The 14,290-nt window shown below is 42.1% G+C and overlaps 2 protein-coding genes across 2 annotated transcripts; both read right to left on the bottom strand.

The window, feature by feature from the left end:
* Positions 1 to 1,759: 1,759 nt before the first annotated feature.
* On the bottom strand, positions 1,760 to 5,383 carry LOC115054741 (immunoglobulin superfamily member 11). The gene is made up of 7 exons (XM_029520095.1): positions 5,320 to 5,383; positions 4,330 to 4,484; positions 4,041 to 4,107; positions 3,805 to 3,936; positions 2,834 to 2,989; positions 2,062 to 2,184; positions 1,760 to 1,959 (listed from the first exon to the last, which is right to left on the bottom strand). Exons 1-7 carry the CDS (start codon positions 5,381 to 5,383, stop codon positions 1,760 to 1,762), a joined length of 897 nt encoding a protein of 298 aa, XP_029375955.1.
* Positions 5,384 to 7,449: 2,066 nt separating this feature from the next.
* dlat (dihydrolipoamide S-acetyltransferase (E2 component of pyruvate dehydrogenase complex)) lies at positions 7,450 to 14,040 on the bottom strand. The gene is made up of 14 exons (XM_029519020.1): positions 13,632 to 14,040; positions 12,895 to 12,996; positions 12,671 to 12,795; positions 12,207 to 12,357; positions 11,063 to 11,189; positions 10,659 to 10,840; positions 10,420 to 10,561; positions 10,223 to 10,290; positions 9,942 to 10,046; positions 9,525 to 9,632; positions 9,286 to 9,404; positions 9,050 to 9,212; positions 8,744 to 8,880; positions 7,450 to 8,655 (listed from the first exon to the last, which is right to left on the bottom strand). Exons 1-14 carry the CDS (start codon positions 13,884 to 13,886, stop codon positions 8,526 to 8,528), a joined length of 1,914 nt encoding a protein of 637 aa, XP_029374880.1. The 5' UTR covers positions 13,887 to 14,040; the 3' UTR covers positions 7,450 to 8,525.
* Positions 14,041 to 14,290: the final 250 nt, after the last annotated feature.

The raw sequence follows: 14,290 nt of genomic DNA, 5'->3' as shown, positions 1-14,290 counted from the left end.
GCTGAATAAATACTGAAGCAAAGGTGGAATATTTATTTGATTAATATTGTCTTACAGATATCTTTAATGGGATTTGTCTATATGGTGTGCTGATATATCCAATTGGGAATCTGCTTTCTATCAACTGTTCATTCACCCCTCCCTAAATTTGTTTGGTATCATCACATTTGTATCATCTCACCAATGTGTTTTTTTTTTCTGTCTGCAATAGAACTGGAAGTTTTTCTAAGAAGTCCCTTCAGATTGGTTTCTTTCACACTCTCGCTCTCTTTGTTCCCGCCACGGTGAAAAACTAATGAAAACCCTGCTTGTGAATTGACGTACATCACAGCAAAGTGAAAAGGAAGCTGGTAATCAAACCAAGTACAGCTCTAGATGTTTCCCCAGATCCAGTGGCTTGGCCCACTCGCACCCAGTTGTCTGCTGTGGTTTAAAGAATGAAATGAAATGACTGTGTCCCGCTCACCAAATCTCTCAGACCTATTTTTTACATTGTAGGAAATTTTAAAGGAGGGCAGCGTTCTCAGCCTCCACACAGAGAAGATATTGAATTGTTTCTCTGAGAAGACTTGTCCAAAGGGAAAAAGCTGAAACGAGGAATAAAAATAAGTGTCACAGTTATGCAGCATGTAGAGTACTGGGTCAAACCTACGTTACAAAAGATGGCCCTGTTGGTGTTTTCATGGGTTGAAGTTTGTTCTGTACACTGCATGCTGTTGAAGCCACATGTTAAATTTTTCTGTCCTTGCAGCACTGCCCCCCGCCTCCCAGCCACCACTTCCAGCTCCATTTATCTGAGCAAGAGACATAAATACAAAGCCCCCCCGCTTTTGCTTTTTTTTTTTTTTGTTTCAATTATTGGCTGCCCTGAGATCTGAGTCACAGCTATCCCTCTCAAAATACATTTGTAACTTCCTCGACTCAGGAAAAACAGACTTGGTGATCAGTGTTTTCTGTTTTTCGTTATTGATTCATCTTGTACCCAAAGCTACAGGGAGGTGTTGTTTTTTTTTTGTTTTTTTTTTTCCATTTGCTGGGAGTGAGGAAAGCACAAGTTAACAGACAGACCTGGGTGTCAATAAAAAGGGATTTCTTGATCTCTGAAATTATGTACAGCATATATTTTATTATTGGATTTTGGGTTCTTTTACATTGAAGACACTATGCTGAGGTTTCTGGGAGGGACACTTTACCCATCACAGGGCAGAGCTGAGTGGAGAGAGGAACTCTTCACAGTAAAACGTGCAGATTGGGAAGACTCAGTTAATACTTCTTTTGCACAAAATGTACCATACACCATCCCACTTTATCATTTTATTATTTTTAGCTATTTGGGAGAGGGGTCTTTTATTTAAGAAGTTTAAGTTGTTAAATGTTCTGTACAGTTTTTTTTATGTGATCTCCCCCAATCCCCCATTTAAATTAAAGGTTTTTGTGTCTGTTTGCAAATGAACTGCTTTGAGTGCTTTCATTTCCCTTTTTACGTCCGGGCTAATCTTTCTGTGCATTTCTACATGGATGATTCAAACCAGGAGCTCTAGACTCTTCACTATGTTGGTTTCACAGTTTAGGGTTTAGAGGTGTGTCACATGCATGACACATGCAGATAATTCTTGTGAATAAAAGGCACACCTGTCAGAAGTAGGGCATTTATTTCAGAGTGTGTGGTGCTGCATCATTGGTAAGTCTGGAAAAATCCAATATCCAGATGAAACAAACTGTCCTAAAAGTGTTTTGTTTGATTTCTGCTCTGGAGAAATCAAACAAACGAGCGCTTCATCAGCGACGGAGTGTATCGAATCTCGTTGTAGTAGTCATCTTCTTCCTTCCCATCACCCCACCTCCCGTCCTGACCTGTGCGATGCAGCCATAGCACAAGCACCAGCAGGGCCAGCAGCACCAGGCTCATGGACAAGGTCAGCAGCACGCCCTGCAGGATGCCTGGGGAAGTGTCCGGGGCTGCTGGAACACAAGAGAGCTGTTAACACACCCAGATGAACAGAAAATCATTTAGGTGAGAGGAGGCATGAGGAATCATGGGTAGACTCATCAGGGACTCACGGCTGTAAATGGACAGGCTGACATAGCAGTTTTCTGTTCCCAGGAGGTTGGTGGCAGAGCAGCGATAAAGGCCGGATGTCTGAGAGGACACATTAACAATTTGGACGGAGCCGGACAGGTCCCCTGAGGGAGGGAGGACGGTCACATAAATGACACTGAACTAATGAGAGGGCCTTGAAGGAGAAGTGAGTTAAGAGAGCATTACAGGAAGTGCAATTCCTGCAATTTTTTATGCTTTAACCTAGAACTAAAATTCCGACCTGTGCTGTATTCGTGCTTTTTGAAAGAAAACTACCCCTTTACTTCCATTTCCCAACATCGCCCTGATTCTTAGTAACTTTCATTTAGCTTTTTGCCCCAAAGGGTCTCCATCCTTTTTCAAATGAGAGCCAAATTCAAAATTGAAAAAATGTTGCTGGCCTACAACATGAACATTTGTGTAACTGGCTTATCACAGTGATCAGCCTCAACACAAGAATCAACATTTTGAACACTATATATATATATATATATATATATATATATATATATATCTTGGATACATAACAAATTATAAATAAATATAGCAAAAATATAGCAATAAATATAGCAAAATAAATATAACAAATTTTCATTAAGATTTCATTAAGATCATCATTAAGATTGTTCTGTTTGGAAATGATTTGCCAGCACGCTTTACATTGGCAGCTCACCTCTGGGCCACAGGCTCGGATTCCTTGGCTTTTATTTTTTCTGTTATTCACATGCGTTTTTGCACGTGTGTGTTACTGACCCTCCATGTTGATGGGAAGTGAGATTTCCTCTGGATTTAGTTTGTGCCAGTGGATCTCTGGAGTGGGGACTCCCTCCAACACTGAGCAGAACAAAGTGACGCTTCCTCCAGCTTCGATATCTCCATCCCACTGACACACAGGGAGTGAAGGCGGAGCTGCAAAAACAACCCCTGATTGAATTTCTAAAAGGATGTAAAGCATTACAGGCTGATGTGATCATTTCACTGTTTTTTTCTCTGCAGCAGAAAGTTGGTGATGTTTACTGGCAAGGTTGACTTTTCAATTACGAGAAAAATCATAGTAAGACAAAAAGAGAGCTCTATCTAAGCCTGGACTACAGAAATCCATACATCCATACTGTTTATCCTCTTGAAGGTGAGATGGGAGTTTCCCTTTGGTGTCCCCCAAGGCTCAATCATAGGTCCAATTTTATTTTCCATTTCTATGGTTCCCTTAAACAGCGCCATTAATTTTCACTGTTACATCGGTGACACAGCTTTTTTTAACTATCAGACTCAGTATTCAGACCACAGTCCTCATAACAACTGCTCCGTTCAAATCAATTTCTGGATGTTGGACATTTTCTCACAATCCTGCCCCCTCAGCTAAAATATGTTTTGAAAAAGGTTGTTGAGTCATGTTTTCATCACCTGAGAAATAGAGCCAAGATTAAGTCTTGGCACATCTGGATATATTATTTCTGTGACAATACTTTAAGTTGATGTCGCAGTCAGAGTCGTTTCAAAACTAAATTATGGAAAAAAATTTTAAGACTAAGACTGACCAAAGTTACTGCACATGCTCCACAATTGTATGCACAAGATTTTATAGCAATTATCTAATACTTTTGAACTATTTTAGTCTGGATCCGATTAGTGGCTCCATCTGTAGAAGAAAAATGAGCAACCAAAAACAATCCATAGCTGCACCTTCATTTACAGCAAATTAAACTGCAACGTTAGTCACTCACCCAGAACGCTGAGCACCAGTTCTCCTATACCAGGATCTGCTGCCTCTGGGGGGTTATTGACCATGCAGCGGTAAATACCAGCATCTGATACTTGAGTTTCATTCAGGGCAATATCTGCACTCCAGGGAATACCTGCAGCATGTGTAGATGTCTGTTTTTTCTTTCTGCGAATAAATTCAACTTCAACACAAAACTTTTTTCTTTTTTTTTCCAAATGGCTTTCACTGCTTCAATACCTGTGAACCCCACTCTGCCGGTGCGGGAGGGGTCTTCAATCACCTGGCCGTGGTCGTACACAATCACCTGGAAGTGAAAGCAGCCATTAACACAGTGAATCAGTGGGTCTGGCCATAAAGAGGAGGATTCTATCTGAATCCTCAGAGTTTATCCTTAAATTGAGACCAAGTTGCAGAAATTCTTTTAAAATTAAATAAAATTCACAGGAAAATCAACTTTCAACCCAAACATATTGTCATTGCAGCAGATAACGCTCCTACTGCGGACTGTTGGTAGTTAAAGTGAGACCTGCATTGGTGTTTCTGGGCTGGAGAATGGAGTGAGAGTCCAGATAATGTTGAGTCTGGACAAGGGGCTCGAGGTGAAGAAGGAGCAGGGAAGCACAACAAAATCCCCCTCAACCACCTCCAGACTGGATTCCCTCATGGTTACCCTGAGTGCATCTGTGCAGATGAAAAAGAAAGCACAAAATAGAAAAAAAGAAATAAGTGAACAATACAATTCATATGGATCCTGCAAACTGAGAGGCCTTCCAGTTCGCAGTGTTATTTTGAATTTTTACCTCCCTGGTTTCTATGCTGACGTGCAGACTGCCTGAGGCCTCCCCCTCCTCCTTCATTACTGAAATAATGAACCCTTCCCCCTCCTTTTCTGTGTGTGGGGGAATTCAGTGCATATTAGTTGTTAATTGCACTTGACAGCTCTGAGGCTGAGCCAAACCGATCTGAGGACGAATGGAACAACAACTCACTTCACCGGGCTGCACTCCTGAAAGCATCCCGTCAGTTCACACCATTGTTTCCATGCAAGTCACTAAAAGGTTGGTCAATAATGGATCTTAGGAAGTTCCGGACAACCAGATTTGATTGGCAAGAATAATTCTAAATTATATTTGATGAGCATAATATTGAAAAGGGAATGCAGGGCAGGAGCCTTTTTCATGTAGGTCAACGACTTACACTGAAAATAAAAGTCCACTCAACGCAAAGTGAATATTTAGCTGTTAAACTGACAGATGAGAGTACGTTACATTTTTAGCTTCACTAAATTATCAATGCTCACATCAGACATTTTGGGATGTTGACAAAGAAACAGCACAGTCAGACATAGATAGGGCTTAAGGCTAAATGAACGATTGCCAAAATCCACACAAAGAAATATAAAAGAGCGGCTGGAAGTTTTTCTTCAACACATTTAGTATAAAACATTAGAAAATATCTGTCACTTCCTCCTGATGGCTGTGAAATGGGGTTTGGGACACCCATTGGACGTACTCACCGTTCTCTGGAGCAGTGAAACACACACACAGGATCCATAGCATCCATCTTCCAGAAGAGCCCATATCTGAGAGTTGACAGGCAGCCCTCTCTGCCCTGAACACAAGTTGGTGGCATCCACAGAACCAAGGCATGCATGATTAATGTATTGAACAACGAACCAACCCCGCCCACCTTCATTTTCACTCTCACTTGATTATAACTGTCTCATTGTATCTCAGATTCAAATCAATGTTAAACTAAAGCTGTCAGATCAGTGAGTGCAGGATGATTTAGGTCCTGCTGATGTTTAAAGGGACACACACAGGGCTCAGCTCCTGCAACCCCTCTGAAGAAAACTTCCCCTATTAAGCATAAGACCTCTTCAGAAGATTCGATGTGCAGCTTGTGCTGCCATGGATGCAGACATCTATCCTGCAGTATTGTTCCCCGTGTGTGTGTGATAGCGTGCTGATCCAGCCAAGCAGTCTTTGACAGGAGAAACTACATTAAACTTTCTCACTGAGAGTTTAAAGTGAAAGTGTAACTTTTGCTAAACATCAGCCACTGAGGACACAAGCAACTGTTAAGAGGAAAATAATGAGACAGAAAAAAATGATATAAATATTCAAATGCCTTTCTCTGCATCCAGCAGCTGGGTTGATCTGTCAAAGAAGATTAGCGATGATTCAGTTACACAACATCCAAGAGTTAGCTGACATTAGCCACCACAAGCTACTGGTATGAGCAGACTGAGTGAGGCTGCAGCAGCAACACCGCAAAACACACTTCACTGTTGATGTTTTGGACTTTTCTTTCTTTTGTGTTTTTATCAAAAGCCGCATCGTCTCAGTTTAGGGATGACACTTTTTACAGTTATAAACTGTGGCATTATCACCAAATCTATGTATTTTATGGACTAAATAACTGATCAATGAATAGAAAAAGACAATCAATAATGACTGTGTGAAGAATCACAAGGATGAATTGTGAACTGCAGTCCAGTTTTTCATTTAATGGATTTGGATTTTTTAATGGTTTTCATGGTGTCTTCCATTATGTTGGAAATATATCATCCTGCCTTTTTTGACCATTTGTACTCCAGGCAACACAAAATCTTTCCAGTCTAACAAGTTAAAATCAGCTGCTGTGCACATTAAAGTACATCTGAGCTACAATCTCTTCTTATCTAAAGAAAGGCAGATAACAAAACGAAAAAGTGCCTCAGTCAGAGCTGTCATTCAAAAGAATAACTAGAAGTCATTTGTCTATAACGCAGACAGAGGACGTTATCAGAGATACCAAAAAGTCATAATTCTGTCTTCTTTGGAAGATCCCTGGTTGTCAGTAGTAGCATGAGGAAATGTTCAAAGATTAGTTTTTATCACTTGGGCCCACATAAGTCAGTCTGCCAGCCAACTTCTTCAGTGATCATCCAAGCTGAGTGCACACCACCAGTCACAACCAAACGTGTCATGCTGGCTAAGTTTTGCCACAAGAGCCGCAACTCAAGTACGTAAAAACAATTGTCAGATGTAAGGAGGCCAAACGTTGCCTCGTGGTAAAATAGTTCTACATATAAAGCCAAGGCTTTTAAATGAATTTGGTTTCTTGGTGTAAAGAGGCAACTGAAAGTGAAGTGGAAAGGATCATGTACAGTCGTGATCTACAGTGTTACACAGAAAGTTGGGTGGGGAAATGAAGTAGCTTGGAGGAAAAACAAACAAGCAAACAAAAAAGTCCACACAAATAAAAACTTTCTTAAGAATGAAGTCAGATTGCGCCAAATGCAGCAAAACAACATAAGACCGTTTCCAATTTGACATCACTCAAATGAGGTCGATCCTCCTGTTACTGACACGTCCTGCTTTTCTGCTCCGCCTGCGGTTCAGGTTCCTCGTCTTTGTTTGAAAGTTACTGTAGCATTGTCATATAATTGATAGATCAAATGAAAAAAGGGGTTGAAGACAATCAGAAAGCAGAGTTCATTTTCCAAATCAATCCACAACAAGGAAAAGTAAATGATTCAGCATGAGCTTGCTCTCTGCTGGTATTTTTAGTATGCATGTGTTGTGTGTCTCTGAGTCAGCAGTAATATCTGACCGAGATATTTAGGAGGTCGATTAGGTATCTCCCTTGGCAGTTTCTCGAACTTCTGGCTCCACGTTAAACGTTTTTTTGCTAAATTGATAGCTTTTTTTTTTTTTTTTTGTGGTTGAACTTTAAATAGTGTTTCAATTCCTAATTCCTTATTCTTAGAACATTTTTAATTCCAAACCAAAAAGCTTTTAGCACAAGGTTAATTTCTCCCAATTTATTCAAATAACAAATCATATGCAGCACCTGCTTTGTGCGTTTCAGCTGTGAAATACAGAACATTTAAAAAGGGAAGTGTTTTACACTGACACTAGAAAATAATGCACCCTCTTAAAGAGAGGGATTTGGAAAACCTTTGAATATTATCTTGTCATTCAGGTTTGAGAAGATACTAATAAATTGGTGAGGCGTCAGCACTTAGTTATTTCAACCAACGACCTCATCGCCATCTATACATACAGCACTGTTCTCACAGTGAGGAATATACACAACGTAAACTCACTCACAGAAAACCGAGTTAGTATTCCACTTGTGTGTGTGTGTCCACTTGACAGGGACAGGCTTGTGTATGCCAATCTGAACTCTGTGTCACATTAACATGTCAACATTAACTTGCATGGTCTTTCCATCCTCTTGCCTCTTAAAGACAAAAACCAACAACCAACTATTCAAGCAAACGCCTGGAACCAACAGATTGATGCATTCCTGTCATCTTTATCACATTCACACAAAAATCAGAGAGGTGTGTAGAAACACACACACAAGTTTTGGGAAAATGTGCTCACTGGTTGAACATGTAACACTTCCCTTTATAAAACATTCTTGATGTTTTAGTGACATATGGCCCGTTTCTATTCTAGGATAAATTATATCTAATTCTGGTCTCTGATGAGATGGAGGACCAATAATACAGTACAAGTGAGACCGCGAGAGGAGAGAAAGACAGACAAGAGATTCAGCAAAACACAATTTAGCGGAGTGAGCTCTGCCTCTTCCCCTTTAGGGTATGTGGGAGTGACCTGGGGGTAGTCTGGCCAATCACAGAAGGATCCACACTGGTGCAGACCAATCGGATCACTTCAGTGAGAGGCTTCAGCCTGTTGTCGCTGTTTTAATCACAGTACAGTCCAATCACAACAGCATGGTGACAGGTTTCTCCAGGAACTTGCGGAACTCAGCGAGCCACTGGGCACCGACCGCCCCGTCCACCACCCGGTGGTCACAGCTCAGCGTCACTGACATCATGCTGGCTACATCAAACCTGGAAAAGAAAAACACAGAATGCGTCACAATCTGAGTTTGAAAATGCAGGATGACCAGTTAGATGTAAAGCTTGTAGTCTCACTGACCCTTTCTCATTATCAGCAGGCATCAGTCGCTTCTCTGAGCCTCCGACTGCAAGGATACATGCCTGAGGAGGGTTGATAATCGCTGAGAAGTTCTTGATGCCAAACATTCCCAAGTTAGAAATTGTGAAGGTACCTCCCTGGTGGAAAAACAATTCACATGAAAGAGAAATGTTTCAGTTTTCAAAATCGGTAATACTACACAAAATCTGCATAAAATTAACCCCACAATTAATCCCTCTTTTAAGCCCCTTGAAACTGAATAAAAAAAAACAAAAAAAAAACAGAATGAGGTGATGTATGCTGTACCTGGAACTCATGTGGCTGCAGTTTGCCTTGTCTTGCTTTGGCAGCAAGAGCAGAGACATCAGTGCTGATGGCAACCAGTCCTTTGGTGTGTGCATTAAACACTATAGGTGTGATCAAACCGCTGGGTGTGCTCACCGCTACATTCACATCCACCACATGATTCCTGGAAATATGAAAATGAGTCAGTAAGGATGACACCACCAGCAGTCGGTGTACCTGTTCCTCTGTTTACTCACTGCCGGATGACGGTGTCCATCCAGGAGGAGTTGCACTCAGGAACCTTGAGGCAGGCTAGAGCACTGGCTTTGATGATGAAGTCATTCACACTAAGTTTGATATTCTGGGCTTTCACTTCCTACACAGATGAGGGGAGATTGTTGAACAGACAGGAAATTATTCTCTTCATTAACAGAAAAAAGAAGGCTCCTGTCTTTCATTCTACAGGTTACAAGTATATTTACAAGCAGAGACTCACAGCATTGAGTTCTTTCCGAAGCTCAAGGACTTGTTCCATGTTGACATCTACAGACAGATAATAGTGGGGGATGGTTTGCTTGGACTGCATCAACCTCTGAGCAATGACCTTTAGCAGAAACACATAAATTAACTCCAGGTTAGATCCAGAATTTATTGTAGAGCAATGAGCTGTTTTAGTTGAGTCTGTGTTGATAAATGAAGTGTCCGTCTTCAGTGGGAAAATGTAGAAGCATGGGTCAGAGATAAAAGTGCCACACTGTGAAAACTCCTGAAGTCTCAGTGCACTTGCACCAAACTCTGTGTGGAGGGAGCGTGATATTAAATTATTCCTTACTGCTGTCAAAGAAGTTTGAGCTAAACATGAAGCTATGAGTGGTGACAATGGATCATCAACAGTCAAGTGTGTAGCTCTAACCTTGCGGATGTTGCTGATGGGAATGTCCGTGAATGTCCCAGTAGGAGCTCCAGCAGGTGCAGGAGCAGCTGGAGCTGAGGCTGGAGTGGGTGCAGCAGCTTCAGCCTGCCGTTTGCATCAATACACAACAGAATCTTGAGACAGATGCAAATATCAGCCACAACATTAAAACCATAACCAGTTCTTTTCTTTAACTTGAAGCTAGTTCCTATATGCAGGACGTAGTGTAGTACGGTCGTATGACTGGTGCCGTGGTGTGTGTGCATTACTGATTAACTTACAGCTGCAGGCTTTGATGGGACAAAGCTCTCAATATCTTTCCTGGTGACACGTCCATCAGGACCAGAGCCTAAACAGAACAGCTCCATGTATGAAAACAATTTAGCATTGTGTTTTTCTTTCCAGCTATATATTTTAGATTTCACTAGAAATAGCGAACCGCTGACAAAAATCTATTTTTATCACCTAGGTCACTTACCACTGACCTGCGCCAGGTCAATCCCTCTCTCAGAAGCAAGTTTCTTGGCGAGCGGACTAGCGAACACACGACCCTTCCTGGATGCTGCTGGGGCAGCAGCCACAGGAGCAGAGATGGGTGCTGCAGCGGCAGGAACTGCAGCCTAAAAAAATGTGGAATGTGGAAATTGCATAGTTATTTGGGACTGATCAGAAAACCGAATACTATATTTGAAAGAAAAAGTTCTACATGCGTCTCACTGGTGCTGGAGCTGGAGGAGGAGTGGAAACCTCTGCCACTCCAGTTTCCACATAATCCTTGAAGGCAGCAATGTCGCTTTCTTTCTCAACAATGATGCACAGTGGCTGGCCCAGGGGAACATCCCGAGTGCCTTCTGCAACAAGGATTTTGGCCAGATATCCCTCCTCCTGTACCTCAAACCCTACACTCCAGCGACACAAGGGTTTATATTGAACTTTTGCTTTAATGCTTTCATTCAGAGTAGACAACAGTTGTACTTTCAGTTTTTACTGTTTAGTTACCAGCTACCAACATAACACATGGCATGATAAATAAAAACAAGAACGAACTAGGTCTTTAACAAATCTGAAATATCGTGTAGTGTCCAGAGCAAATTTTTCAGGAGTGTGGCATTTGGGTTTACCGATGGTCGCCTTGTCAGTCTCAATTTCAGCCAGAAGATCTCCTTCACTCAACTTCTCTCCGACTTTCTTCTCCCAGCGTTGCACTGTTCCCGTTGTCATAGTGGGAGAGAGGGCAGGAAGTGTGATCTGTTTCACACACACCAAACACATGATAACTTCAGATATCAAGGCAGATGAAGGTCACTCTGGTCAATTGTATAGGAAGCTCAGGACCAACAGTGTTCAGGATGAATGGCGTTTCAAAAGCAGCCAAAACAGCCATAAATCCTGTTGCTGCCATTTCCCTGGTTCATGGACATTTGTTAAAGCAGCCTCTAACAAAGTAAAACTTCACTCTGTTTTTGGAAAAGTTGTGAAAAATTTTTTTCAAACATAAAAAAAAACAACAACAACAACAAAAAAAAAAAAAAACAAAAAACTATGAAACAATTCTTCTATTTTTTTTTTTAACTACAAATCCCCCCCCACAATGGCCTCATCAATACTGTGTTTATGTTTTAAGACAATACAAGAATGAACCCAGACATAGCATCAGGAAAAGAAAATACAGATTTACAATTAGGGATCAACGATTTTATGTGATTTGCTTTCTTATACTTTAAAGATACCAAAATCCAGCCTGCTTTCTTAATTACGCTATAGTCCTAGTAAAATTTGAGTCTGAATGACAAAAATCCTTTCAACTTTTTTTAAATTCAATTCCCAATTCCGAAACACACAAGAGAGGTGCACAAATTGTGTTTTAAAAGTCTTTGGTGTCCCCAAAAATTGTAACGTATCTTTAGACTTTTGATGTGTAACATCTGTATCATCTTTTGGATGGTTTTGGGGACATTGATTCATTTTTTTTCTTCTTTACACATACATTTTAAAATTCAAGACTTTGATTTGAAATGATGAACTCAAAAATCAGACAGAAAACTGAAAATGTCACTAAATATCTCCATTCTGCTGCTTTATCCTAATTAGCAGCAGACATAAGATGATGCCGTCACATGCAGAACAAGCAAACGGTCTGTCAGACTGAACAACCCTGATACTCTAAGACCATATGATCATACACAGACTCTACATTACGAGACTCAGCTGCTCTCTGGTTATTCCACTCCTGAATGCATTTTGTTTATGTAAGAAGACACCTACCTTCATGTGTGTAGGATAAGAGCTGCCGGGAGCTGCAGGAGGAGGAGGAGTAGGAGGAGGAGGAGCAGAGGTGGCGGCTGGTGAAGGAGCAGCCCCAGGTGCTTTCAGTGACTCTAACGACACATCCTTAAAGGCTGAGATGAAGTCAGGGCTGCAGTGGAAATGTATTAGACACAAATTTACAGATTCAATTGTGTGGCACGGTGAAAACTACTTAAACAGACAACAGGTGGTGAAAAAATCTGAAAAGGGGCATCAAGCACTTCTTGGACTCCAAAATACAGGCCTCTCCATTTAAACCGCAGATATGGGCAAAGGAAAATCAAACACTTTCACTACAATTCCTTCTATAAGTGACAGAATGAGAGGATGTGTGACCTTAGATCAGCAGCTATGTTACTCTGTGGACACTTTTTTAACTTTGAAACTTTGGATTTTTACATTGTTAACCAAAACACACTTACTTTTCAACTGTGATGCAGATAAATGCCCCAACACTGATATCTCTGGTCCCCTCAGGAATCAGGATCTTTGCCAGATAGCACTCCTCTAGCATCTCAAAGCCTACTGTGGCCTTGTCAGTCTCTACCTACAAAAAAAAAAAGGCAGTGTTTGTTTTTTGTTTTTTTTGTGTATAGCGATGGTTTCCTAGAACAACATGGGAACAAAGACAGGGGTAGATCCTAACCTCAGCTATAAGGTCCCCCTCGTTGATTTTCTCTCCCTCTTTTTTTTCCCAGCGAGCGATTGTTCCCATCTGCATGGTGGGTGACAGTGCAGGAAGCATCACCTGTTCAGCAAAACACAAATTCCACAAAACCAAACAGTCATGAGAAAGTTCCATATTTAACCAGGTGGCTAAACAACGCACAATTTAATTCAATACAGTGACACTAAGCATCATCCCCCCTGTGCATTGAAGGTGTTGGAGTTAGGTGAGTGCAGTGCCTACATCACTATCAGACCATTGTCATTGCTCAACTGACTGACCTAAATACAACTGTATTACTTCACATTTTTGTTATTTTGGATGTCCCTACCAATGTCATGCCATCTGACAGATTGCACAAATGCTAACAGTGGAGTGCCAGACCAGAATGAGATGACTTTTGTTTGCGACTCAGTATTTATACAACAGCTTGTTGCTCCATTCATCGACATCAAGTCAGAGCTCCTCTGCAGAGGTGACACCTCAGATGCTGCGTGGGCGCGGGTCAAAGGTCAGAGGCAGAATTAACTGGACTGTCATGGCACCGCCCTTAGTGCTTTTACAGAAGCGGTGTCTTTAGCTTAGCGATCTCATTTAGCTCCAATAATACCGAACAGACACCGGAGTGATGCTCGTGCTAACCGACAGGTCACGTTAGCTGTAGCCGTGACCACCGGCGCTATAGCAACAACCGGAAAACGGTGCGGTAGAGTCACCTTCTGGTGCGGCGGCAGGCTGTAGAAACGCTTGGTCTGGCCGCCCGCTGCCGCCGGGGGACACCACAGCAGAGGAGCCCGGTGTCTGAGTCCGGAGCTCAGACACACGGCCGGAGAGCCCGCTCCACGGTGCAGCCGCCTCACGAAGCCGCCTCCCGGCACCGAGCGGGAGCCGAGCTCAGAAGGCCGGCCCGGGAGGACACGGGGACAGGGCAGCCTGGAGGACGGCCTGAGCTGCAGGATCAGACGGAGCATTTCGCAGCGCAGCGGTTGAAACACTTTACAGAGCTGTAAAACAAAGTATGTTCTCACACCGCATCAGAGATACGCTGTCACGGAGTGTCTCTGAGACCGCAGAGCCGTCCGCTGTTTCTCCTCACTTTCCAATGACCTCCCCACCCCCAAAACAGCACGCTTTACGGCACTCCTCCTCGACCTGCCGTCTCCACGGCACGAGTGTCGTAAAAAGTCACTGAATGAGCGCAATTCGCCACACGAACTTCCGTACTCTGCATAAAACCAACACAAAAAACTATCCAGAACTAAAACCAAATGAAACGATAGCAGTCAGCAATACAAAGCCGTTTATTTCAAACATCTGTTGGAGAGCGGAAAGGTTATATTTTACTGCACTTATATCAGAGATCACACGATGGCAG

Source organism: Echeneis naucrates, chromosome 14 (genome assembly GCF_900963305.1).
Source record: "Echeneis naucrates chromosome 14, fEcheNa1.1, whole genome shotgun sequence".
Lineage (NCBI taxonomy): Eukaryota > Metazoa > Chordata > Actinopteri > Carangiformes > Echeneidae > Echeneis > Echeneis naucrates.
The sequence above is the reverse complement of the archived record's forward strand: the minus strand, read 5'-3'. Positions and strand labels throughout refer to the sequence as shown.

Coding starts and splice junctions, on each gene's coding strand:
- dlat (XM_029519020.1), bottom strand. CDS start 13,886: ATGCTCCGTCTGATCCTGCAGCTCAGGCCGTCCTCCAGGCTGCCCTGT. Junction 10,562..10,658: donor CTCCTCCAGCTCCAGCACCA/GTGAGACGCATG, acceptor ACATTTTTTTAG/GCTGCAGTTCCTGCCGCTGC. Junction 9,213..9,285: donor ATGGACACCGTCATCCGGCA/GTGAGTAAACAG, acceptor TCATATTTCCAG/GAATCATGTGGTGGATGTGA.
- LOC115054741 (XM_029520095.1), bottom strand. CDS start 5,383: ATGGGCTCTTCTGGAAGATGGATGCTATGGATCCTGTGTGTGTGTTTC. Junction 4,485..5,319: donor TTTCACTGCTCCAGAGAACG/GTGAGTACGTCC, acceptor TCATCTGCACAG/ATGCACTCAGGGTAACCATG. Junction 2,185..2,833: donor ACTTCCCATCAACATGGAGG/GTCAGTAACACA, acceptor TCCCTCCCTCAG/GGGACCTGTCCGGCTCCGTC.